General features: G+C 40.1%; 1 protein-coding gene across 2 annotated transcripts in view; it reads right to left on the bottom strand.

Moving 5' to 3' along the window:
• Positions 1–25130, bottom strand: part of PPP1R36 (protein phosphatase 1 regulatory subunit 36) — a 45656-nt gene that overhangs the window by 4728 nt on the left and 15798 nt on the right. The window contains exons 6-11 of one of the 2 annotated variants that reach the window (XM_045810478.2): positions 25008–25106; positions 21025–21159; positions 13208–13250; positions 12709–12887; positions 12432–12623; positions 11719–11909 (exon numbers count right to left, since the gene is read on the bottom strand). In XM_045810478.2, the coding sequence (XP_045666434.1) occupies positions 11723–11909; positions 12432–12623; positions 12709–12887; positions 13208–13250; positions 21025–21159; positions 25008–25106 (835 nt within the window). In that variant the 3' untranslated portion in view covers positions 11719–11722. Of the gene's footprint in view, positions 1–10892; positions 11910–12431; positions 12624–12708; positions 12888–13207; positions 13251–21024; positions 21160–25007; positions 25107–25130 lie in introns of those variants that run through there. The other variant, XM_045810477.2, reaches the window with a different exon arrangement.

Genomic DNA, 25130 nt, shown 5'->3' with positions numbered 1-25130 from the left:
GAAGTTAAAAATAGAGCTAGCCTATGACCCAGCAATTGCACTACTAGGTATTTACCCCAAAGATACAAATGTAATGATCTGAAGGGGCACCTGCACCCCAATGTTCATAGCAGCAATGTCCACAAGAGCCAAACTATGGAAAGAGCCCAGATGTCCATCGACAGATGAATGGGTAAAAAAGATGTGGTATGTATGTATGTATGTATACACACACACAATGGGATATTACTTGGCCATCAGAAAGGATAAATACTTATCATTTACATCGATGTGGATGGAACTGGAAGGTATTATGCTCAGCAAAATAAGTCAATCAGAGAAAGATAATTATCATATGGTTTCACTCATATGTGGAATATAAAAAAATAGTGCAGAGGATCGTAGGGGAAGGGAGGGAAAACAGAATGGAAAGAAATCAGAGAGGGAGACAAACCATGAGAGACTCAACTATAGGAAACAAACTGAGGGTTGCTGGAGGGGAGGTGGGTGGGGGATGGGGTAATTGGGTGATGGGCATTGGGGAGGGCACATGATGTGATGAGCACGGTGTTAGACACAACAGATGAATTACTGAATTCTACATCTGAAACTAATGATGTATTATATGTTGGCTAATTCAATTTTTTAAAAAAAGTACTTCTAAGAAGTATGGGTTGATATGGGGCATCCACAAACAGACTTAAAACTTTGATTCTAAATAGCTTTGATGTTCTGATACTGGCCAGTGAGGGCAGGAGAGGTGACCCCTGCAAAGGTCCTAGGCTTGGGTGGCCACTCTGTGTAGATTTCAGTGTGGCCTGAATTTGCAGGGTGAGGGCTGAGGCCCTCGGCCCCAGGGCATTCTCCTTTGGTTCTGCTTGGGCAGCTGGGTTAGAGGCAGGATAAGTAAAGGAGATGAGAACAAATCATTCTGTACAAGGAGGAGGAGGAAGGCCAAGGTGCAAAGGAAGTGGTCTCGGACACCAAGTCCCTTGGCATGGCTCACCTAGATTGCCTCAAGCATTGCCCCCAGAGGGAGAGCCAGCAGCATGTGCCTGAACTCAGAGGCAGAGAACAACTGTAGGGGCCTGCTGTCAGACACAGACGGCTCTGCAGACCATCTGCACATATAACAGTGGCCAGTTCACGCTGGGCGCTCAGTTCCCTGAAATCGCTGACTTTCTGCAACCTGAAACTTGTTTGGAGGCGGGAGAGGTGAATGAAAATGGGCCTGGAGGAGTCAAATTTATTTTTCTTTCTTGGTAAAAAAATTAGCTGGGAGGTCAGAATGCCATATAACAAGTCTGAAATAGGATGACAGGGTGGGGCAGGCTGAATCCTACAACAGTGACGGTTCAGATGCTCTAGGACCCTGGAGTAGACAGTCTTAAAGACTAAACAGAAAAGACTTTTTCAGTCTTCACCAGCTGAAGGTTAAGCAATAAGACCCCTTCTTTCCTGTCTAAAGGAGAATCCCTCACTATTCCTGAGCCAACCCCATGTTCCAGGTCAACTGCATGAGGCCTCCTGGCTCCCCTGGGTTTCCAGGTCTGAACCCTGTGAGAAACCCTAGAAGCATTCCCTGGTATGCTCCATCCCATCTCTGCCTACCCAGACCCCTTCCCTCTTCAAGAACCATCTCCATGCCCATCTCTCACTCCCTCAACCTGGTAGGCTTCCTCCCTTAAGCCCCACTGCATTGTTTTCTTTTTTTCCCTCCAAGATTTATGTATTTATTTGAGAAAGAGAGAGAGAGCACAAGCAGGGGGAGGGGCAGAGGGAGAAGCAGACTCCCTGCTGAGCAGGGAGCCCCATGCAGGGTTCTATCCCACGACCCTAGGTCATGACCTGAGTTGAAGGCAGATGCCTCACCAACTGAGCCACCCAGGCACCCCTGCATTGTTTTTCCTGATTTATGACAACTAGTGTCCTTTTTAAACCTGTGTTTGTCTTATCCTTCCCTTATGCCCAGAGAGCAACTTGCACAGAGGACTGCATGTTGTCCAGCTCTATGTCCACATATCAGATTACTACATAAGTATCTGCTGAACATTTTTTTTAATCGACTTTTTATTTTAGGACAATTTTAAATGTAAAGAAAAACTGCAAAGATAATATCGAGAATTCCTGTATACCTTACACCCAATTTCCCCCATTATCACCATTTTACATTAGTACAGTACATTTGCCACAATTAAAGAACCAGTATTGATACATTACTATTAACTACAACCCATACTTTATTAAGATTTCCTTATTTCTTCCTAATGTCCTTTTTCTAGTTCAGGATCCTTTCCAGGATACTACATTACATTTAGTCATCATGCCGCAGTTGCTCAGAATTTCCTTTTTTTAAAAAAATTACTTACTATGAAATTTACTCTTTTAAAGTGTGCAATTCAGTGATAGTATAGTCACAACATGTAACCATTAGTACTATCTAATGCACATTTTTATCACCCCCAAAATCAAATTCTGTACCTGTTAGCAGTCACACCCTATTCCTTCTTCCTCTCAGCCTCTGGCAAGCACTAATCTACCTTATCTTTATGGATTTCCCTATTCTGGACATTTCATACAATTGGATCATAGAAGATGTGGCCTCTTGTGTCTGGCTTCTTTCATTTAGCATAATGTTTTTAAGCTTTATTCGCATTGTAGCATAAATTAGTACTTCATTCTTTTTGATGGCTGCATATATTCTATTGTATGGCTATACCACCTTTTTATCCATCCATCAACTGTTGGACGTTTGGGTTGTTCCATTTTTTATCTATTATGAACAACGTTTCTATGAACATTTGTGTACAAATGTTTGTGTAAACATATGTTTTCAGTTCTCTGGGGTATGTGTCTAAAAGTGGAATTGCTAGGTCATAGGGTATTCTATACTCAACTTTTTGAGGAACTGACAAACTTTTTTCCAAAGTGGCTACATCATTTTACATTCCCCCAGCAACGTGGTGAAGGTTCTGATTACTCTGCACCCACATCAACACTTGTTCTTGTCTTTTGTTCATAGCCATCCTAGTGGGTATGAGGTGGTATTTCATTGTGGTTTTGATTTGCATTTCTGTAATGACTAACGATGTTGAGCATTTTTTTCATGTGCTTACGGCCAATTTTTATCTTCCTTGGAATAATAGCTATTCAGATTCTTTGGCCATTTAAAAATTTGATTATTTGAGAAACACGCTTGATAGAATGAACAGCAGGCTGAAAGAAGCAGAGGAATGAATTAATGACCTAGAAGACAGAGTAATGGAAAGTCAAGCTGAACAAAAGACAGAAAAAAGAATTATGCAAAACAAGAACAGACTTGGGGAAAACAGTGACTCCATTAAATGTAATAACATTCATATTATAGGAGTCCCAGAAGAAGAAGAAAAAGAAAAGAGGACAAATAATTTATTTGAAGAAATAATAGTTGAAAACTTCCCAAATCTGGGGAAGGAATCAGATATCTGGATCCAGGAAGCACAGAGAACTCTCAAGAAAATCAACAAGAGCAGAACCACACCAAGACATATAGTAATTAAAATGGCAAAATATACTGATAAAGAAAAAATGTTAAAAGCAGCAAGACAAAAGAAGACAGTTATATACAAAGGAAACCCCATAAGGCCATGAGCAGATTTTTCAGCAAAACTTTCCAAGCCAGAAAGGAGGTATGATATATTCAAAGTGATGAATGGGAAAAACCAGCAGCCCATAAGGCTATGAGCAGATTTTTCAGCAAAAAATTTCCAAGCCAGAAAGGAGGTATGATATATTCAAAGTGATGAATGGGAAAAACCAGCAGCCAAAAATACTTATCCAGCAAGGCTATCATTCAGAATAGGAGAGATAAATAGCTTCCCAGACAGACAAAAACTAAAGGAGTTCAACCAGCCCTGCAAGAAATATTAAAGGGGACTCTGAGTGGAAAGGAAAGACCAAAAATGACAGTACGAAGGTAGGAAACACAAAAGCAGTAAAAATGGATATTTCTGTAAAAAAATCAGTCAAGAAACTCATAAAATAAAAGATGTAAAGTATGATATCAGACACCTAAAACATGGGGAGGAGAGGAATAAAGAATGGGTTCAGGGGCGCCTGGGTGGCGCAGTTGTTAAGCGTCTGCCTTCGGCTCAGGGCGTGGTCCCAGCGTTCTGGGATGGAGCCCCACATCGGGCTCCTCTGCTGGGAGCCTGCTTCTTCCTCTCCCACTCCCCCTGCTTGTGTTCCCTCTCTCGCTGGCTGTCTCTGTCAAATAAATAAATAAAATCCTAAAAAAAAAAAAATGGGTTCAAACTTAAATGACCATCAACTTAATTCAGACCGTTATATAGCAGAAGGTGTTATATATAAACCTGATGGTAACCACAAATCAAAACCCACTAATAAATATGCAAAGAATAAAGAGAAATCCAAATATATCACTAAAGAAAACCAGTATACCATGAAAGAAAGAAAAGATCAGAGAAAATCTTCAGAAAAAAAAACAAGTAATAAAATGGCAATAAATACACATCTATCAATAATTACTTTGAATTAAATGGACTAAATGCTCCAATCAAAAGACATAAGGTGACAGAATGGATGAAAAAACAAAACAAAACAAGACCCATCTATTTGTTGCCTACAAGAGGCTCATTTTAGCCCTTAAGACACCTACAGATTGAAAGTGAGGGGATGGGGGCGCCTGGGTGGCTCAGTCAGTTGAACATCTGCCTTCAGCTCAGGTCATGATCCTGGGGTCCTGGGATCGAGTCCTGCATCAGGCTTCCTGCTCAGCAGGGAGTCTGCTTCTCCCTCTCTCTATGCTACTCTCTCCCTTTCTCTGTCAAATAAATAAATAAATAAAATTGTAAAAAAAAAAAAAAGAAAGTGAGGGGATGGAGAAACATTTATCATGCAAGTTTGTCAAAAGAAAGCTGGAATACCAATACCTCTATCAGACAAAAATAGACTTTACTTTTTTAAAGATTTATTTATTTACTTGAGGTGGGGAGAGGCAGAGGGAGAGAGAGAATCCAAGCAGACTCCCTGCTGGCATGGAGCCCAAGGCAGGGCTCAATCTCACAACCCCGAGATCACGATCTGAGCCAAAATCAAGAGTCAGATGCTTAACTGACTGAGCCACCCAAGTGCCCCCAAAATAGACTTTAAAACAAAGACTATAAGAAGAGACAAAGAAGGACACTACATAATAGTAAAGGGGACAATCCAACAAGAAGATATAACAATTGTAAATATTTATGCATCTAACATGGGAGCACCCAAATACATAAAACAGTTAAAAACAGGGGCGCCTGGGTGGCTCAGTCAGTTAAGCATCTGCCTTTGGCTCAGGTCATGATCTCAGGGTCTGGGGATCAAGCCCTGCGTTGGACTCCCTGCTCAGCTGGGAGTCTGCTTCTCCCTCTCCCTCTCCCACTACCCCCCTTCAGGCTCTCTATCCTGCACTCTCTCTTGAATAAATAAAAAACTTAAAAAAAATAAAATAAAAACAAACATAAAGGAACTAATCAATAGTAATACAGTGGTAGTAGACTTAAACACCCTACTTACATCAATGAACAGAGCATCTGAACAGAAAATCAACAAGGAAACAATGGCTTTGAATGACACACTGGACCAGATGGATTTAACAGACATATTCAGAATATTCCATGCTAAAACAGCAGAATACATATTCTTTTCAAGTGCATATGGAACATTCTCCAGAACAGATCACATATTAAGCCACAAAACAAGCCACAACAAATTCAAAAAGATTGTGGTCATACCATGTATCTTTTCTGACTATAACACTATGAAAATAGAAGTCAACCACAAGAAAAAATCTGGAAAGATCACAAATACATAGAGGTTAAATAATGTGCTACTAAACAATGAATGATAAAACAGGAAATTTAAATTAATAACAAAAATTAATAAATTAAATTAAAAACAACATGGAAACAAATGAAAACACAACAGTTCAAAACTTTTGGGATGCAGCAAAAGCAGTTCTAAGAGGGATGTTTACAGCCATACAGGCCTACCTCAAAAAGCAAGAAAAAGCTCAAATAAACCACCTAAACTTACACCGAATGGAGCTAGAAAAAGAACAAACAAAACTTAAAACCAGCAGAAGGAAGGAAATAATAAAGATTAGGACAGAAGTAAATGATATAGAAACTTAAAAAATAAAACAATAAAACAGATCAATGAAACCAGGAGCTGTTTCTTTGAAAAAAAAAAATCAAAAATTGTTGGGGCGCCTGGGTAGTGCAGTCGTTAAGTGTCTGCCTTCGGCTCAGGGCGTGATCCTGGCGTTATGGGATCAAGCCCTACATCGGGCTCCTCTACTGGGAGCCTGCTTCTTCCTCTCCCACTCCCCTGCTGTGTTCCCTCTTTCGCTGGCTGTCTCTCTGTCACATAAATAAATAAAATCTTTAAAAAAAAATTGATAAACCTCTAGCCAGACTTATGAAGAAAAAAAAGAACTCAAATAAATAAAATCACAAGTAAGAAAGAAATAACAACCAACACCATAGAAATACAAACAATTATAAGAGAATATTATGAAACACTATATGCCAACAAACTGGACAATCTAGAAGAAATGGATAAAACCCTAGAAACATAAAACCTGAAACATAAAAACTGAAACAGGAAGAAATACAATATTTGAACAGACTGATTACCCGTAAAAAAAAAAATTGAATCAGTGATCAAAAAACTCAACAAACAAAGTCCAGGACCAGATGGCTTCACAGGCAAATTCTACCAAACATTTAAAGAAGAGTTAATACCTATTCTCAAACTATTCCAAAACAATGGAAGAGGAAGGAAAACTTACAAATTCCTTCTATGAGGCCAGCATTACCCTGATACTAAAACCAGATAAAGACACACACACACACACACACACACACACACGAACTGCAGGCCAATATCCCTGATGAACACAGATGCATAAATCTTCAACAAAATACCAGCAAACCAAACCCAACAATACATTTAAAAAGTCATTCACCATGATCAAGTGATGGTTATTTCTGGGCTGCAAAGGTGGTCCAATATTCGTAAATCAATCAAGGTGACATATCGCATGAATAACAGAGAAAGAATAATAACCACACGATCATTTCAATAGATGCAGAAAAAGAATTTGACAAAGTACAAGATCCACTCATGACAAAAACCCTCAACAAAGTAGGTTTAGAGGGAACATATTTCAACATAATAAAGGCCATATATGAAAACCCACAGCTAACATCAACCTCAATGGGGAAAAACTGAGAACCTTTTCCCCAAGATCAGGAAGAAGACAAGGATGTCCACCCTCATCACTTTCATTCAACACAGCACTGAAAGCCCCAGCCACAGTAGTCAGACAACAAGAGCAAGTAAAAGGCATCCAAATCAGCAAGAAGTAAAACTTTCACTATTTGCAGATGACATGATACTATATATAGAAAACCCAGAAGACTCTACCAAAACACTGCTAGAACTGATAGATGAATTCAGTAAACTTACAGGATACAAAATTAATCTACAGAACTCCGTTGCATTTCTATATACCAATAATGGAGCAGCAACAGGAGAAATGTAGAAAGCAATTCCATTTACAATAGCACCAAAAATAATAAGATACCTAGGAATAAACCTAACCAAAGAGGTGAAAGACCTGTACTCCGAAAACTATAAAACATTCATGAAAGAAACTGAAGAAGAGACAAAGAATTGGAAAGACATTCCATGCTCATGGATCAGAGGAAAAAATATTGTGAAAATGTCTATACTACCTAAAGCAATCTACACATTTAATGTAATCCCCATCAAAATACCAACAGCATTTTTCACAGAGCTAGAACAAACAATCCTAAAATTTGTATGGAGCCAGAAGAGACCCCAAAGAGCCAAAGCAATCTTGATGAAGAAAAGCAAAGCTGGAGGCATCACAATTCTGGACTTCCAGTTATATTACAAAGCTGCAGTGGTCAAAACAGTATGGTACTGACACAAAAACAGACACACACATCAATAGAACAGAATAGAAAACCCAGAAATAAACCCGCAGTTATATGGTCAATTAATCTTCGACAAAGGAGTAAGAAAATATCCAATGGGAAAAAGACAGTCTCTTTAACAAATGGTGTTGGGAAAACTGGACAGCTACCTCCAAGATAGGAAGGAAGGAAGGAAGGAAGGAAGGAAGGAAGGAAGGAAGGAAGGAGAGAGGGAAGAAGAGAGAAAGAAAGAGAAAGGAAGGAAGGAAGGAAGGAAGGAAGGAAGGAAGGAAGGAAGGAAGGAAGGAAGGAAGGAAGGAACAAAAGAAGGAAAGGGGGAGGAAGGGAGGGAGGAAGGAAGACCATTTTCTTACATCATACACAAATTCAAAATAGATTAAAGATCTAAATATGAGACCTGAAACCATAAATATCTTAGAAGAGAACATAGGAGTAATTTCTCTGACATAGGCCACAGAAATTATTTTCTTGAGGCAAGGGAAACAAAAGGAAAAATAAACCATTGGGACTACATCAAAATAAAAATCTTTGGAGCACCTGGGTGGCTCAGTTAGTTAAGCATCTGACTTCAGCTCAGGTCATGATTCCAGGGTCCTGGAATGGAGCCCCAAATCAGGCTTCCTGCTCAGTGAGGAGTCTGCTTCTCCCTCTGCCCCTCCCCCAACTCTATCTCAAATAAATAAATAAAATCTTTAAAAAATAAAATAAAAATAAAAATCTCTGCACAGCAAAGGAAATAACAAAACTAAAAGGCAACTTATGGAACGGAAGAAGATATTTGCAAATGACATATCCAATAGAGCATTAGGATCTAAAATATAGAAAGAACTTATACAACTTAATACCCCAAAAAACAAATAATCCAATTTAAAAACAGGCAGAAGACACAAACAGACATTTCTCCAAAGAAGACATCCAGATGGCCAACAGACACATGAAAGGATGCTCATCATCACTCATCATTAGGGAAAAGCAAATCAAAACTACAATGAAATATCACCTCACACATGTCAAAATGGCTAAAATCAACACAAGAAACGACAGATGTTGGCTAGAAAAAGGAACCCTCTTACACTGGTGGTGGGAATGCAAACTGGTGCAGCCCCAGTGGGTGGCGCAAAAAGTTAAAACGAGAACTACCCTATGATCCAGCAATCACACTACTGGGTATAAAGAATACAAAAACACTAATTCAAAGGGACACAGGCACCCCCATGTTTATAGCAGCATTATTTACAATAGCCAAGATATGGAATCAGCCCAAGTGTCCATTGATTGATGAATGGATATAGAAGGTGTGGTGTATATACATAATGGAATATTACTCAGCCATAAAAAGAACAAAATCTTACCATTTGCAATGACATGGATGGATCTAGAGAGTATAATGCTAAGTGAACTGTCAGAGAAAGACAAATACCATATGATTTCACTCACATGTGGAATTTAAGAAACAAATGAGTGAAGGGGAAAAAAAGAGAAAGAGAGAGAAACAAACCAAGAAACAGGGTAGTTCTATTTTATAGAGAACTGATGGTTACCAGAGGGCAGGGAGATGGGGGGATGGGTGAAATGGGTGACGGATATTAAGGAGTGCAAGGCTCATGATGAACACTGAGTGATTAAAATAAAAACTTTATAAAAATTAGAGTACTTATTTTTTATTGTGGAGTTGTAAGAATTCATTATATATTCTGAATACCAGATCTGTATTACATATATGAATTGCAAATATTTTCTCCCATTCTGTGAATTGTTTTCACTTATAAGTATGAGATATAAATATGGCATACAACTCACCATTATAGTGTAAAATTTGTTTTCAGTATATTCAGAGTTGAACAACTATCACCCTCATTTTTTAAAATTAACATATAATGTATTATTCCTTTCAGGGGTACAGTTCTCTGATTCATCAGTCTTACACAATACATGGTGCTCACCACAGCACACACCCTCCCCAATGTCCATCACCCAGCCTCCCCATCCCTCCCACCCCTCTCCACTCCAGCAACCCTCGGTTTGTTTCCAGAGATTAAGAGTCTCTTATGGTTTTTCTCGCTCTCTGGTTTCATCTTGTTTCATTTTTTCCTCTCTTTCCCTATGATCCTCTGTTTTGTTTCTTAAATTCCACATATAAGTGAGATATGATAATTGTCTTTCTCTGATTGACTTATTTTGCTTAGCATAATACCCTCTAGTTCCATCCAAGTCATTGCAAATGGCAAGGTTTCATTTTTGATGGCTGCATAATATTCCATTGTATATATACCACATCTTCTATATCCATTCATCTGTCGATGGACATCTGGGCTCTTTCCATAGTTTGGCTATTGTGGACATTGCTGCTATAAATATTGGAGTGCACATGCTCATTTTCTTGGTAGTGTCCTTTGGAGTACAAAAGTTATTAATTTTGATGAAATCCAATTTATCAATTTTTTTCTTTGGTTGCTTATGTGTTTCGGTCATTCATATTTAAGAAACCAATGCCTAACCCAAGATCATCAAGATTTACTCCAACATTTTCTTCTAAGACTTTTCTAACTTTAGCTCTTACATTTAGGTCTATGATCCCTTTTGAGTTCAATTTTGAAACCTGAATTTGTTAGTTTTCCAACTTTGTTCTTTTGCAAGATTGTTTTACTTATCTGGATCTCTTACATTTTCATATGAATTTTAAGAAACTTAAAAGTAAGAAACATAAAGAAATTTCTAAATCATCTTCTAAGGTGGCTGCCTCATTTTTATTCCCCCAGCAGTGAATAAGAGTTCCTTTGCTCTGCAACCTCACCAGCTAATAGGTGTGTAGTGGTATCTCATAACTTTTTAAATTTGCCTTCCCTAATGATTGTGGACATCTCTTCATATGCTTATTTGTTGTGTGTATATTTTCTTTGGTAAGGTGTCTTTTTTTTTTTTTAAGATTTTATTTATTTATTTGACAGAGAGAAACACAGCCAGCGAGAGAGGGAACACAGCAGGGGGAGTGGGAGAGGAAGAAGCAGGCTCCCAGCACAGCAGGGAGCCCAATGTGGGGCTCGATCCCAGGACTCTGGGATCATGCCCTGGGCCGAAGGCAGACGCTTAACGACTGAGCCACACAGGCACCCCAGTAAGGTGTCTCCTTATATAAGGTTTTTGCCCATTTTTTCATTGGATGCTTTTCTTATTGTTAATTTTTAAGAGTTCTTTGTATATTTTGCATTCAAGTCCTCTATTAGTTATGAGTTTTGCCCATATTTTCTCCCAGTTGGTAGCTCACCTTTTCATCACTTAATTGCCAAATATTTAAAAACAAAACAAAACAAAACCAAAAAAACCTTTAGTAATCTTTAACAATTCACCTGCTTAAAAAACATCAAAGGCTACTCATTCAAGTCTGTTGCTTTGTAAACTGTAAACTTTTACTCATACAGTAAAAACGAACTTAGGAACAAATACACAGGATGTTTCTTCACTAGTCCACTAGAACACTGGCCAAATGTCCTAATATATTACTCTGAACAGTCAGAGAAGCCAAGGAAGTAAATAAGACAGCAAACTAGTAAATACAGGAAAGCGAGCTTTTCAAGAGCTTTTTGAGATTCTTTAATTGCCTACTGTTGAACTTTTAACAAAATAATTTGAACAATTTAAAAAGTTTAATAATAATAAATATTAGTCCTATATAAAGTGATTAAGTCAAAGTAGTTTACTTCAAATACAGGGACTTAATTACAGAAATGGAATGTACCCGCTTATTTAGGGAATGTTGTTTGAGAGGACAGTGTTCTCATGACTAAGTTCGGTGTATCCTGGATCTTCACGTTATTTCTTTCTATCAGGGAAGAATGTCTCCCAGCCGGTTTTGTGTTTTCCTCTGGTTCAAGTGGGAGAAGGGTATGGGGGTTGAACAGACATCGAGGCTCCCCCAAGATGCCAACTCTGTGAAAAGAAATTATTGGTATAGCTGAAGCAGTGAGGCCAAAGAATAAGGTGTATGGTTGTGTCTGTGCTTGCGTGTGTGTGTGTGTGTGTGTACACCAAAGCTACACACACACACACACACACACATATATATATATTTTTTAAAGTTTTCCCTGTTTCCATGAACCCCCTTTGTGGTCTTAAGTATGGGTCCAAGAACTCAGCCCACAGTAACCTTCCCACATTTCCGAGAGATGGTTCTTCTAATGGAGAAACCTCAGCCTTACAAAGTCAGCTACTCCCTCTTCCAAATTAGAGCTATTTGAAGTGTAGCATAACTTTCTAGCAATATTTTCTAGTCTAGCTGGGTGTACCAAGAGCTGCCTGGGAAAGGAAGGTGGAGAGGAGAGGGGTGGATAAGAAGGTGGCTCTCATTTTTGTTCAACTTTCTGGACGAGGCGCGGTCTCTGAGCCCCTAAGCCTCCTGGCCCAACCTAGGACATGACCGGAGGCTCTTTTCTCTCTCCTTGGGCCACTTACGTTGGCATGGGCACAGAGTCCAGACTTTCCAGGTGCTCTTGCATCTGTGCTGGGAGTTTGATGCCTCTTTGATGATTCTTTTTCTCAAAGACATTCTGAGCTTTTTCTCTGAGAGATGGCAGCAGAGTAGACATAACTGGAGAGCGCATGTTAATGGCTTTTTTAATCGCTGGGCGTTTTGCCATCATTTGCCTGGGGTGGGGAGAGGGGACATTTAGATTACATCATCCTGCTTTCTAGAAATGTCCCTGAGCTTTGGAAAGTCAAAAGGTCATACCTGAATTGCACAAAAGTCATGCGTTTCTTTTCCCCCCCTGAGTCTTCATCCTCGCGCTTCCTCCGAGGAATGTTGAACATATCGGTACGAAAGAGCCTCCCTATTTCTTCCTCAATCTCTGTGAAGTGTTGACGTCGGAAGACAATCCAAGCTACATACGTACAGAAAGTATAAAAGGACTACGACAGAAAACAGACAAGAATCACGACCCGTGGCTGTGACAGTAAAAACCCCCACCTGTCTATATAACACTCCTAATCAGATGCAAACCCAGATGACCCCATTTCTCCACATTCCTGAAAAGCTGTAGAAAATCACACATGTACTCACCTTTGCAGGAGGAAAACGAGACCAAAAATTAAAGATATGGCATACAGTTTATTAGCATCCTTTTAAGAAGATATTCACTAAAAACAAGTGCCTGAGAAATAGCTATTGGTTATTGGTATACTTCATGTTTCATATGAAAGAGAAAAGCCCCAAAATGTAAATGACTCACCTCAAAGAATTTCCAGTCTTTTTGTGTATCTGATATTTTCTCCCTGCAATATAACAAATCACAACTATAGGTTGAGAGGGAAGTTCAATCTCTCAGTGATCTAGGCAAGCCCCTATCTTCAAAAGGCCTCCTGGCAGGATCAATACCTACAGCCCCAAGGCTATTTAGCTACATTAATGCTAGCCAAAGGCATTGATGAGTCCCACTATCTTTTTCTTCAACTTCTTTAGGTTATCCAGATCAAAACCCCTAGAGTATTTGGTCAAAAGTTAATCAATATAAATTGAGGATACACAAGCCAGCAGGAAATGTATTCTTATGAATATTTTTGGTGATGTGAGTGTTGGGGAGGAAGGAGAGCGGAAAGGTGGTAAAGAGGTAACATGGGGTGTCAGTAGGTAGGGAAATAGAGAACTAAGGAGAAAGTCTAAAACGGAGAAAAAGACAAAGAATAAGCATCTTGAAAATCTTAAACAAAAAGATTTAAAAAATCTTTACACAAAACTTGCAGTTGACTGGGGACAGCAGTACGCTCTTCCTTCTGGATGTGGTATATACACTGAGCCTTGTCTGTTAGAGGCAGGCATCTGCTCAAGAGTCCTTGCAACACAAATTCAGTGGTAAGGATACTGTACCGGCATGGGCACACTTACTGAACTTGGCCCCCCTCCCCCAATACAGGCTATTCTAGCTCTGATTCCTGGCCTTAGGACAGCAGGCATGGCCTGTGGAGGACTTGAGAATTGATGGAGAGGGCTGTGCACCTGCAATCACTTGATCGTTCAAGGGGCCAAGGCGAGACCCAGGCACTCCAAGGCTGATCCTGGATTTGCTTCCAGTTTTGCTTGGGACTTCCTCTGAGTAACAGACTCCCAGGACTGGCCCTTCTTATCAGGCTTTCAAGAACCATCCTGAACGCCAGTGGTCTGGGGAAGATGACCCAAACCCCTCAGGACCTCCAGCCTTCTCAAAGGGACTTCATGATCTGTGTGGGCCCAAATTAGCCCTCCATTTGGGGGAAACACTGAAGCACTGGTTCAGCTTCTCCCGGGGCAGATCCCTCCCTTCCTGCAGCCTCTTCATTCACACACGGGTTTCCTCACGTGCAAGTCTTCAACAAGGAAGTAAGGCAATCATTACAGTGCACGTTTACCAAGTACGGACCAGGTGCCAAGTACCTACGCTAAGCCCTTCACACGATCATACTGAGTCCTCATAAGATTTCTAGGAGGTAGTCAGCATTATCATTCCCACTTTACAGTTGAGGAGACTGAGGTGCAACGACATATGTAATTCGGGACAGAGTCTATAATAAAACTCGGGCCTGTCAGAGCTCCACATTTGTCCCTGTAACCAGAATGCTAGGGAAATAAGCTTTTCCTTTAGATTCGTTTGCAGATTGAAAACATCAAACTCTAGGGGCGCCTGGGTGACACAGCGGTTGAGCGTCTGCCTTCGGCTCAGGGCGTGATCCTGGCGTTATGGGATCAAGCCCCACATCAGGCTCTTCCGCTATGAGCCTGCTTCTTCCTCTCCCACTCCCCCTGCTTGTGTTCCCTCTCTCGCTGGCTGTCTCTATCTCTGTTGAATAAATAAATAAAATCTTAAAAAAAAAAAAAAAATCAAACTCCAGAGCCCAGCAGTTTTCCGGACAAGTCTCCGCATCCTTCTGTGCCACCTGCCATCTGCACCTGACAGGAGCGCTTATGCGGCATTTCCACCCTTCCACGGCCACTGCGGCAGACGCCAGACATCATGCACACCTGCCAAGCTGCTGCCAAAACCAACCAAACTCGGTTTTTGGAATACTAAGTCAGCCTGCCTTCTGGCAGAAGATTTAGAGTGGCACTTGGGTTTGCACAACTCAAACCAGCACCATCTTAACGAGGTTTTGAAAGGACAGAGTGATTGTGCAGGAAACACGCACTTTCTCCTCTTCTCTCTCTCTCTCTTTTTTTTTAAAGATTTTATTTATTTATTTGGGAGTGAGAGAGAGAGAATGAACAGTGGGGACAGAGGGAGAGAGAGAGAAAAACAGACTCCCTCCTGAGCAGGAAGCTGGATGTGGGGCTGGCTCCCTGGACGCAGAGACCACGACCTGCACCAAAGGCAGACACAACCAACTGAGCCAACCCAGGAGCGCCTTCTCTTTTCTTTTTCTTATCTTTTTTTTTTTTTTTTTTTGAGTGAGAGAGAGTGTGTGTGTGTGTGTGCACACACGGAAGCACGCACAGGGAGGGCTGGGGAGAGGCAGAGGGAGAATCTTAAGCAGGCTCCACGCCCAGCACGGAGACCCATGCAGGGCTCTGTCTCATGACCCTGAGATCACAACCTGGGCCAAAATCAACAGTCGGACACTAAACTGACTGAGCCAGGTGCCCCCCTCCCTTTTTTTCTTAAATTTTATTTTATTTGAGTAATCTCTACACTTAACATGGGGCTTCAACTCATGACCCTGAGACCAAGAGTCTCATGTTCTACTGAGCCAGCCAGGTGCCCCTCTTCTTCTCTTTTTAAATGTTAGAAGAGAAGGTACCATGAACCTCTTCCCTGTCCCCTCAAGTTACCATAAAACTGGGACTTCTTTCTCCCTTAAAGCCCAAAGCAAACTGATGGAGCCTACCCCGCAGAAATCAAGTATGGAAGGTAATGGGTTTCTTCTTACCATTCTGATTTAGCTCTGCATATGAACCTGAAATGAGTCCCGGAAATGGAGGCAGAGAATAAGCACATTTGGGAACCTCCTACTTTAAATCTGCAAATTCCTCTCTTGGTGAATTTTGGGTCATTTATCTTCTTTTTAATTTTACCTTATAATTTTTACAGTAAGTACATAATAATTATAAACTGACTATAAATTTAAAATTTTACTGAGCATAAGAAACATATTTAAACACTCCAAATCCTCCACATATTGAAATAAACTTTATAATAGCAAAATCCAAGATAAATATAATGCAAGCCACAAATGTAATTTTAAAATTTCTGGTGGCCACAGTAAAAAGAAACAGGTGGAATTAATTTTTAAAATATACTTATTGTGTCCAAACCCTGAAATATTATCATTTTAATATGTAATCAACATTTCAGAATGATTAAGGAGCTATTTTGTTTAAACTTGTTTGTATAGTGTATATTTTACATTTATAGCACATTTAAATATGGACCAGCTACATTCCAAGTGCTCAACAGCCACATGTGGCAAGTGGCTACCATGCTAGTCAGCAAAAATGCTGTACATTTCACCTGTGAAGGCAAACGGCACAGAAAAGGGGGGAAAGCCAGCCTGGTGATAGATCCAGAGATTTTCAGTGGCCTGTTACGGTGCTTTCTTATTCCTTCTTGCTACATTAGACTCAGCTCTAAACCAAAATGAGGAAACTATATCATATTTTTAGTCCTTCCTGGGGGGAAAAAAATAAGCCAGGCTGATAGCGTCCTGGGGTCCTAGAGAAAAAAAAGTTTGTTCCCACTTAACCCCTGCTGCTTTGGGTGAAATCAGGTTTAAATGAAGGCCAAGGCCTACTCTGCACAAAGGAACAGAATGTCAAAGGAATGTGTTTGGGAGAGGGGAAAGAGGCTTTATTGACTGTGACTCTGAGGGTGGGGGTGGAGAATGGGACTTAAGGATGATTTACAAACCTGAGCTGCAAAGAGACCCCTCTCTCTGTATGCTCATCCCTATGCCAGCCTCTCTGGTCACCCATCAGGCAACAGCTTGCACTGAGAGCAAAGGAGGGGGGTTGAAATCTGAGGGTAGAAATCCTAGGACAGAGGTGGGGGTGGAGCCGGAACTGGCCATAACCAAAGAATAGATCTAATTCTATAGCTTGTGCCATGAAGAGGTTTTCTTATCTATCCTGGAAAACACAGAGATTTTTTACTGAACACGTTCGTCAAAATCGTGCCAAAGCTTTTGCGTATCAGGATTTTACAGATGTATTTAGAATACAAAGGCATGTCCTCCTACTTTTCGAGAAACATGAAAGCACTAAATTAACAGCCCCCAAATTGCTGGTTCTTCTGAAATCTCTAATTTAACTCCAGAGACAAACAGAGTAAGGTGTCCTAGTACAATATTAAGTGTGCATATATCAGAGAGAAAAGTCAGAAAATACACAAGAATGTTCTCATGGGAATATTAGCTTATTCACATTGGAAGTGAAAGAATGATATATTAAAATCAGGTAATCACTCCTAACTGGTGAAAAAACTGTCCTCACCTTCTAGATAAAAATAGCCAAAAGAACAATATAAACTCCATTCTAGGACATAATCAACGCCCATGCCCAATTAACAACTTTTATTGGCAAAAAACATGCTGTAATCTGTTTTCCTTGATATCCTTTGTTCGGCTCTATGACCGGTATGGAATTTGTTATGCGAGTGGCGGGTGGTGAGCTCTAAACTGCTTCTTTCCCAACCAACAGGCAGGAGAAAAGCAGGTGATGTTGGACACAACGACAAAAAGACCAGCACCTCCCGGAGATGAGCCAGTACTAAATTGAGGTAATCCATATCTTTCAAACATAACGAGTCCTTTAAAAGTTTGTATAAAAATTACATTGTAATAAAAATGTACTATTAAAAGTATAATAACATAAGCATAGGTTCTATATCCAGAGAACTAAAAGATACAGTAAAATCTGTAATTATAATTATTCATAGTTTGGGTTTTTTTAATCTCAAAATTATTCTGCACTGCACATCCTTATTGTTTTATTTTTAATGTTTTTAAAGATTTATTTATTTGAAAGAGAGAACGTGCATGAGCGGGAGGGAGGCACAGAAGGAGAGGGAGAGAATCTCAAGCAGACTTGCTGCTGGGCTGAGCCGGAGGCACTAAATCCCAAAGACCCTGAGATCATGACCTGAGCCAAAATCAAGAATCTGATGCTTAACCAGCAGAGGCACCCAGGTGCCCCTGCGCATGTACTTTTAAAGATTAAACAGTAAGGGTGCCTGGCTGGCTCAGTAGAGCATACAACTCTTGATCTCACAGTTGTTAGTTTGAGCCCCACACTGGGTCTACAGATTACTTAAAAATAAAAATCTCTAAAAATTAAACATTAAATACTGCCAGTACAATTATTTTTTTAGAGTAGGTGTTTTTCTGTTTTGTGTTTTTTGGTTTTTTTGGAGTAGGGCTTTTTTTTTTTTTTAAGATTTTATTTATTTATTTGAGAGCGAGAGCACAAGCACTGGAGGGGTAGAGGGAGAGGGAGAAGCAGGCTCCCCACTGAGTAGGGAGCCCAACACAGAACTCAATCCCAGGACTCTGGGATCATGACCTGAGCTGAAGGCAGACGCTTAACCAACTGAGCCACCCAGGTGCCTTAGAGTAGGTTTTTTTAACCTTGTGGACTGAATGTTTGTGCCCCCCATCCCTGCCGCCGCCCCCATCCCAAATTCGTATGTTGAAGCCTTAAAAACCAGTATGATGGTAACATTTGGAGGTGGGGCTTTGGGGAAGTAATTAGGTTCAGATGAAGTCATGAGGGTGGAGCCCCCATGATGGGATTAGTGTCCTTTTAAGACTAGAGAGAGGGGCGCCTGGGTAGCATAGCGGTTAAGCATCTGCCTTTGGCTCAGGGCGTGATCCCAGCGTTCTGGGTTCGAGCCCCACATCAGGCTCCTCCACTAAGAGCCTGCTTCTTCCTCTCCTACTCCCCCTGCTTGTGTTCCCTCTCGTGCTGGCTGTCTCTCTCTGTCAAATAAATAAATAAATAAAATCTTTAAAAAAAAAAAAAAAGACTAGAGAGAGACTAGGGCTTTCTCTTTCCATCATGGAGGGACCCAGTGAGAAGGCAGCTGTCTGCAAGCCAGGAGGAGGGCCCTCACCAGAACTCAACAATACTAGCCACTTGATGTCAGACTTCCAGGCTTCAGAACTATGAAAAATAAATTTCTGCTGTTTAAGCCATTCAGTCTGTAGTGATTTGTTATGGCAGCCCAAGCTGACTAACACAAGCCACAAATTCTAGTTTTCTCAATTTGAAGTGACACTTAGAAGACAGAAGAAATTAGAGTAATGTTAAATTGAGAAAAAGTAATTTTTTAAAAGGGGGGGGGGCAAGGGCAGAGGGAGATGGAGAGACAGAATCCCAAGTAGGCTCCATGCCCAGCACAGACCCCGACTTGGGGCTCAATCTCATGACCCTGAGATCATGACCTGAGCTGAAATCAAGGTTAGGACACTTAATTGACTGAGCCACGTAGGAACCCCTGAGAAAAAGTAATTTTAAAGTGACTGAATAAGAAACTGTGAAGCTGATGATGAACTTGTATGACTACTGAATAGCATCAGAAACAAGGTAGAAGTGTTCAAATAAAGATTTTTAACATTTTCATAATGTGTAAAAACAAGCATCAAAGGACAGCAACAAACTAGAAAAACAAATGGCCAAGTCTTGCTATATGAAACATAAATTATACAAATACCCACTTTCCAGTGGATAAATGCTTAAAACTAGATAAGGCAGTAATTAATTTTAATAAGAATATAATAAACAGGCAATAAATTATTTTGCACAGAAAAAGAGCACAGACCCCACAGTCATGAAAGATATTCAAAATCAAATAAAATAGCTTTAAGCTTTTTTTTTTTTTACAACTTTAAGCTATCGAAAGTATTAAACTAATAGAGCTAAGTATGCTTATTGCTTATGGTGACACAAAATGTTTTAGCCTTTTTGGAGAACAATCTGGCAATACGTAACAAGAGCTAGAAAACTACTGACGCCTTCTAGGTAAATACATTCTGGGTAATAAGCCATAAGTAAATAGCTCAAATAGACAAAGTAATTTATATAAAAATATCCAACACAGAAAAACTGAAATCACAGAAGCGTGCACAGAAGGAATGGTGAGACAAAGTGGTATATTACATGGCAGAATAACTATAGTTGCTATTCAAAGTGGGAGGTGAAATTCTGTAAGCAGAATAACAGAATAAGGTACACAGAAAACGTAGAACATAAACAGAGCATATGGAAATATCTGTATTTGGAAAACGTGGGGAATGCAGAGAGAAACCACGAATTCTGTTCTTTTCCTATGAAGTTAAAAATAAGAGTTCTGGTCTCAGCTGTCGTGTGGCTCTTCAACCTGTTATAAAACCACTCAGAGAGGAGATTGAGGGGGGTGTTAAGGATCGGAGGCTTCCCTCGATGCTTCTAAACTCTCCTCTGATACAACACATTTTTTTTTTTAAAGACTTTAATCTCTACACCCAAGGTGGGGCTCGAAATCACAACCCCGAGATCAAGAGGTGCGGCTCCACCGACTGAACCAGCCCGGTGCCCCACGAGACACTTCGGTTTTAATTACAGTAATATATAGACTGTCATCGTAAGGCAGAGATTATCTCCCCACAAACAACATTATCTTATAACCCCCACCTTACTAGCTTGTACCCACGGCTGTTGTTGCTACACAATGAGCAGCGAAAGGGCAGGGGACGCCCCCGATGCCCCCTTCGACCTGGCCCATCACCAGGCCTCCTGCCCCAGGCAGCCATGGGGCCCTGGTCGGCAGCAGGAAGCCTTCCAGGTTGAGAGCGAGATCCCACTGAGCCAGTACATCCTGACAGGAAAGTCTTTTAAACTTAGGTGGTGTCGATTCTGGGATTCTTCCCATACTCGGTTTTCTCAAACAAGACATCACGTGTGTTTGGGGCAGAGTCTCACCTGAGCCCAGTTATCGTGTACAACCAAAAAGGAAACTTTCGCAAGGGCACAAAAGTCAAATTTAAGGGTGTTCCGGATATGAGTGCATAAACCAGTGAGCTCTCATGAAGCTGTTAAGTGCGCACTTACTTTCCGCAGCACATGTGATGCTTATCAGGCATGGCCAAGCCCAGGACGAGGATGCAGTACTTCTGTGCCAAGTACTTCTGTGCCGCCTCTAACTTACTTACAACCAATTCCAGCTCTTTTTTCTCTACAAGGCCCCTGAAAAGAAAATGGTCCTTTGGGTTCATTTGGGCAAATGTCAATATTAATTAGCGGAAAGTCAGAAGTGTAAACTATTTTGAAAGAAATAGAAGTGAGTCAACACATCTCACTTATCCTTTCGTTTATTCGACTTGAGTTATGGCAGAGGGAGGGCCTCCAAGCCCTTTGATATTTATCATTGTAATCAGCATCTCAAGTTTACAGTGAATTTTCACTTTTTTATAGATTCTTCATAGTATGTATCCTTAATTTTACATATAGGCGGTCCTAATTTATCTAGAGCAGCTCAACTAACAAATTACCTACATTGGTTTCTGAGGCAGCTAGCAGCCCACTTCCCTGCCGTTTTGTTGAAAGAGCTATGCAGACGCTCTCCCTTCCGCGTCCCCTGGGTTCCCGATGTTACTGCTAAGTTTGAAGGCTCAATGTTCGACCTCCTCAATGCTTCCCTACTCTCAGTAGGAAAGCATGTGTGGACCACTCCTCTGGGAACTTTGGCACCAATTACAATAACCTTGCTTCCCTGTGAAAACACTACCCCAGTTCCCGTAGAACTGCAAATGAACTTTCCAGAAGAAAACCTGTTCGCAGGTTACAGCATGTTTGGAGCCTAATCTTAGAGTTTTTGCAGTACAACATCGTAGGAAACAATATTGCTAACAATACATTCCAATGATTGCTACTGAAAAATTGAGTATCATTGGCTTTTTATCTGCCTTTTAATTTTCAGAAAGATTTAAACCCCATGAAATGCACTCTAAACAACAGGGACAAATCACTGCCCCTTCTGATGTTTACCACTAGACTGACCACAGGAGGATACACTGTGGAGGAAGGGGTTTAAGGATAACAGAGATATTTCAAAGCACAAAATGTTATCACATGCGGTAAGAAGGCTTGTGAGTCACTGGAATGAAATGAGTTTCCGGAATAGATAAAGTGAGTTCCAACTTTAAATGCCCAAAATTCGTATAATCCAAACACCTGCACCCACCTGCACACCAATGCCCATCACTGTGCCACCTCCCTGTTTCCTTCAGCAGCCCCAGCCTTCTCTTACCCTTCACCCGTACTTTGCCACATCTGCCAGTAGCTAATATGCCTCTTTTGCTTTTGAAAACAAAACAACAATGAAAAAAATGCTTTGAAACTTTTAGGCCACTGGTTTGTAAGTTTAAATGTATCTAAAAATCACCTGGGATACTCGCTCAGTGCAGATTCCTAATGCCATCCCCTCTCCAGGATCCTGATTCAGTAGGTCTGGGTAGAGCCTGGCATTTAAAACAAGTATACTCCTTTGGGAAAAACTTGATAATAATTTCAAGTGCCATACAATTGACCATGAACTTGGGTACAATAACCTCTCCTGGAAATTTGTCCTTCTTAAAAAAAAGTATCCAAAATTAAGGGGAAAATCTAATGCATGAAGATATTCAATAATATTCCACTTATTCAATTGAATATTCAATTTATTCAATTCAATTTATTCAATTCAATAATATTCAATTAACTATTTGTCTATCAGGAAAACTGGCAACTCCCAAAAATATATAAAATGGAGGGGAAAAAGGAGTAGTAATACAGCCAAGTACTGTTTAAGGACTTGACATTTATTAACTTAACATATGAGTCCCTACAGGATTTATTCCAGCACCAAGTCCATACCCTTGACCAATATACATACTATACTGCCTCTTAATTGGTAAGTCAGTCAATAACACACATTAGCTTGATAGACAGTCATGCCACCATTAAAAATTATCATTATGAAGATATAATAACTTGAAAAGTACTTACGATGTTTTTAAAACTGCGTTAATTTTGCCTTTGTACAGAAGCTACAAATCTGAATTACAAATGGATAAACTCTGTATAACAGAGAGCTCAGCTGACTGGGAGGGGCTGGTGGACACACTGCACAGAGGCCGAAGCACAGGCTGGAGAGTTCAAGAGATCTGGGCTCCCATCTCAGCTCCACCACTAACCAGGCAAGTCTCCAGCCAGCTCCTCAACCTTTCTGAGCCTTAGCTTCTTCATCTGTAAAATGGGGAGAAGGCTCTTTCTTCTGGAATTGGGGTTTTTAATCATCTAAAACCACCAACGTGTACCTATGTACCCCTTTTAGCTCTTCTCTCACGGGTTGTAGGCTTTCCTCCCAAGGGGCAACCTCTGGGTTAAGATAATATGCATTATCTCATCTAATCTGGACAATAACTCTGTAAAGTAGATACTACTATTATCCCTGTTCTACCTCACTAGTCTGACTGAAATCAATTATTTTCTTAAAGTTATTTAAGTCCAGATATCTCAATACAATCTGTATTTATTTCTATTATACATAAACTGACTACTGGAAGCCTGAAAGTGAAAAGTTAGTCTAATTATTTTGGAATCACACCATAGAACCAATCATTTTAAGGCTTGGATTTTTCTCTGTCATTCCATAACTGATTCCTTCTAAGAAAGTCTACCTTATACCACGGTGCTCTAGTAAGTTTTAGTGTATTTCAAAAACAACTAAGAAACCTTTTTCTCTGTTACCTATTCCTATAAATTTAGAAATGAAATGTATGTCTCTGCTAGACTAGCAGTAACCCTCAGAATTAGAAAACACCACATAAAATATAAGCTCTGGAGCTGCCGAAGTCTAGTAAGTTCTTTTGGGGGATGATAAGGCTCCTCGAACCTTCTGAGCCTCCAGCTGGCTGAGCCCTTTTGCCTGCCACCACAGAAGCACTTCATGATCTCTGGCTGCTCTGCTGTGAATGCAGCCCTGAAATAACATGGAGGTGGTATATTATGATGGCTTCACTGGAGCAGCAGTGTTTGAATTATTTATCTGGTTCTTTACAAAACTGCTGTCCAGATACATTTATCTATCCATAAAATGTTTTTCAAACTGCATGGTTGTACACAAGGATTTTGCATCTTAAAAACATTCCACAGCAACAAACTGATGACTCTAACAGCATTTCTAACAGCTCAATCATTGGGTTGGTTCCACACATACTGGGGAGGGCAGCCTGGGCACTTGGAAAGTTCCATGGCTTGCAAAAGGTCACCAAGCCTGAGAGGCATTGTCCTGCTCCGGACTCCGAGTTCCCAGATTCTTGCCCTGTACAGCTCTGAGCCACCTCTGCCTAAAGCAGTTAAATGTATTTCTTAGGCTTCCTATGTAGCCTAAGAAATCTTGTTTGCTTCTGTGATTTGGAATATCATTTTGGTCTAGATATCTATTAATTTTTTTAATTCTTAGCTTTTTTCACTCGATGCTTACAAAAGCCCTAGCAAGACTCTCATAAGCATAAAAAGCATAGAACCAATATCTCTATCTGCACTGTCCAATATGGTAGCCATGAAGCCACATGTGGCTATTGAGCACTAACTGTGGTTAGTCTGAATTGAGGTATATTGTAAGTATAATACGGATACCAGATTTCAAAGACTACTACAAAAAAAAGTAAAGTGTGTCATCAATAACCTTCTAATATTGACTACATGTTACAATGACATTTTTGAGTCATTGCATTAAATAAAATACATTGTTAAAATTAATTTCACCTTTATCTTCTACGTTTTTAAAAATATAGCTACTGAAAAATGTTAAGTTACATATGTGGCTCTCATTACATTTCTACTGGGCAGTGCTGGTGTATATTCTCTGGAATATTTTGTTGCTAGAAAAACCATGTGAATTATTCAGTGAGCTTTAAAATCTGATGAACTACTCCCATGTAAAATGTTTTTGTATACTTCAAATTTTTAAAAATTTCCATCATCTCTTTACCCTAGTTTTAACATTGGCAATAATAAAACTTTAAAGTGCACTACAAAATCCTACTTACACCATATAACTTTCGGGTTTCTTTTCCAGTGAGTTTTTTTCCAAGTAATGAGATAAATAGTACAACAAGGCCATGAGGAAATTGTCAAGATTTTTATTCCTATGGGGAGAATAAACAAAAGAA

The sequence above is a fragment of the Ursus americanus genome, chromosome 26 (assembly GCF_024610735.1).
Source record: "Ursus americanus isolate L20-20 chromosome 26, mUrsAme1.1.p, whole genome shotgun sequence".
NCBI classification, from domain to species: Eukaryota; Metazoa; Chordata; class Mammalia; order Carnivora; family Ursidae; genus Ursus; species Ursus americanus.
Note: the sequence above shows the minus strand (reverse complement) of the source record. Positions and strands in the feature narration are given on the sequence as shown.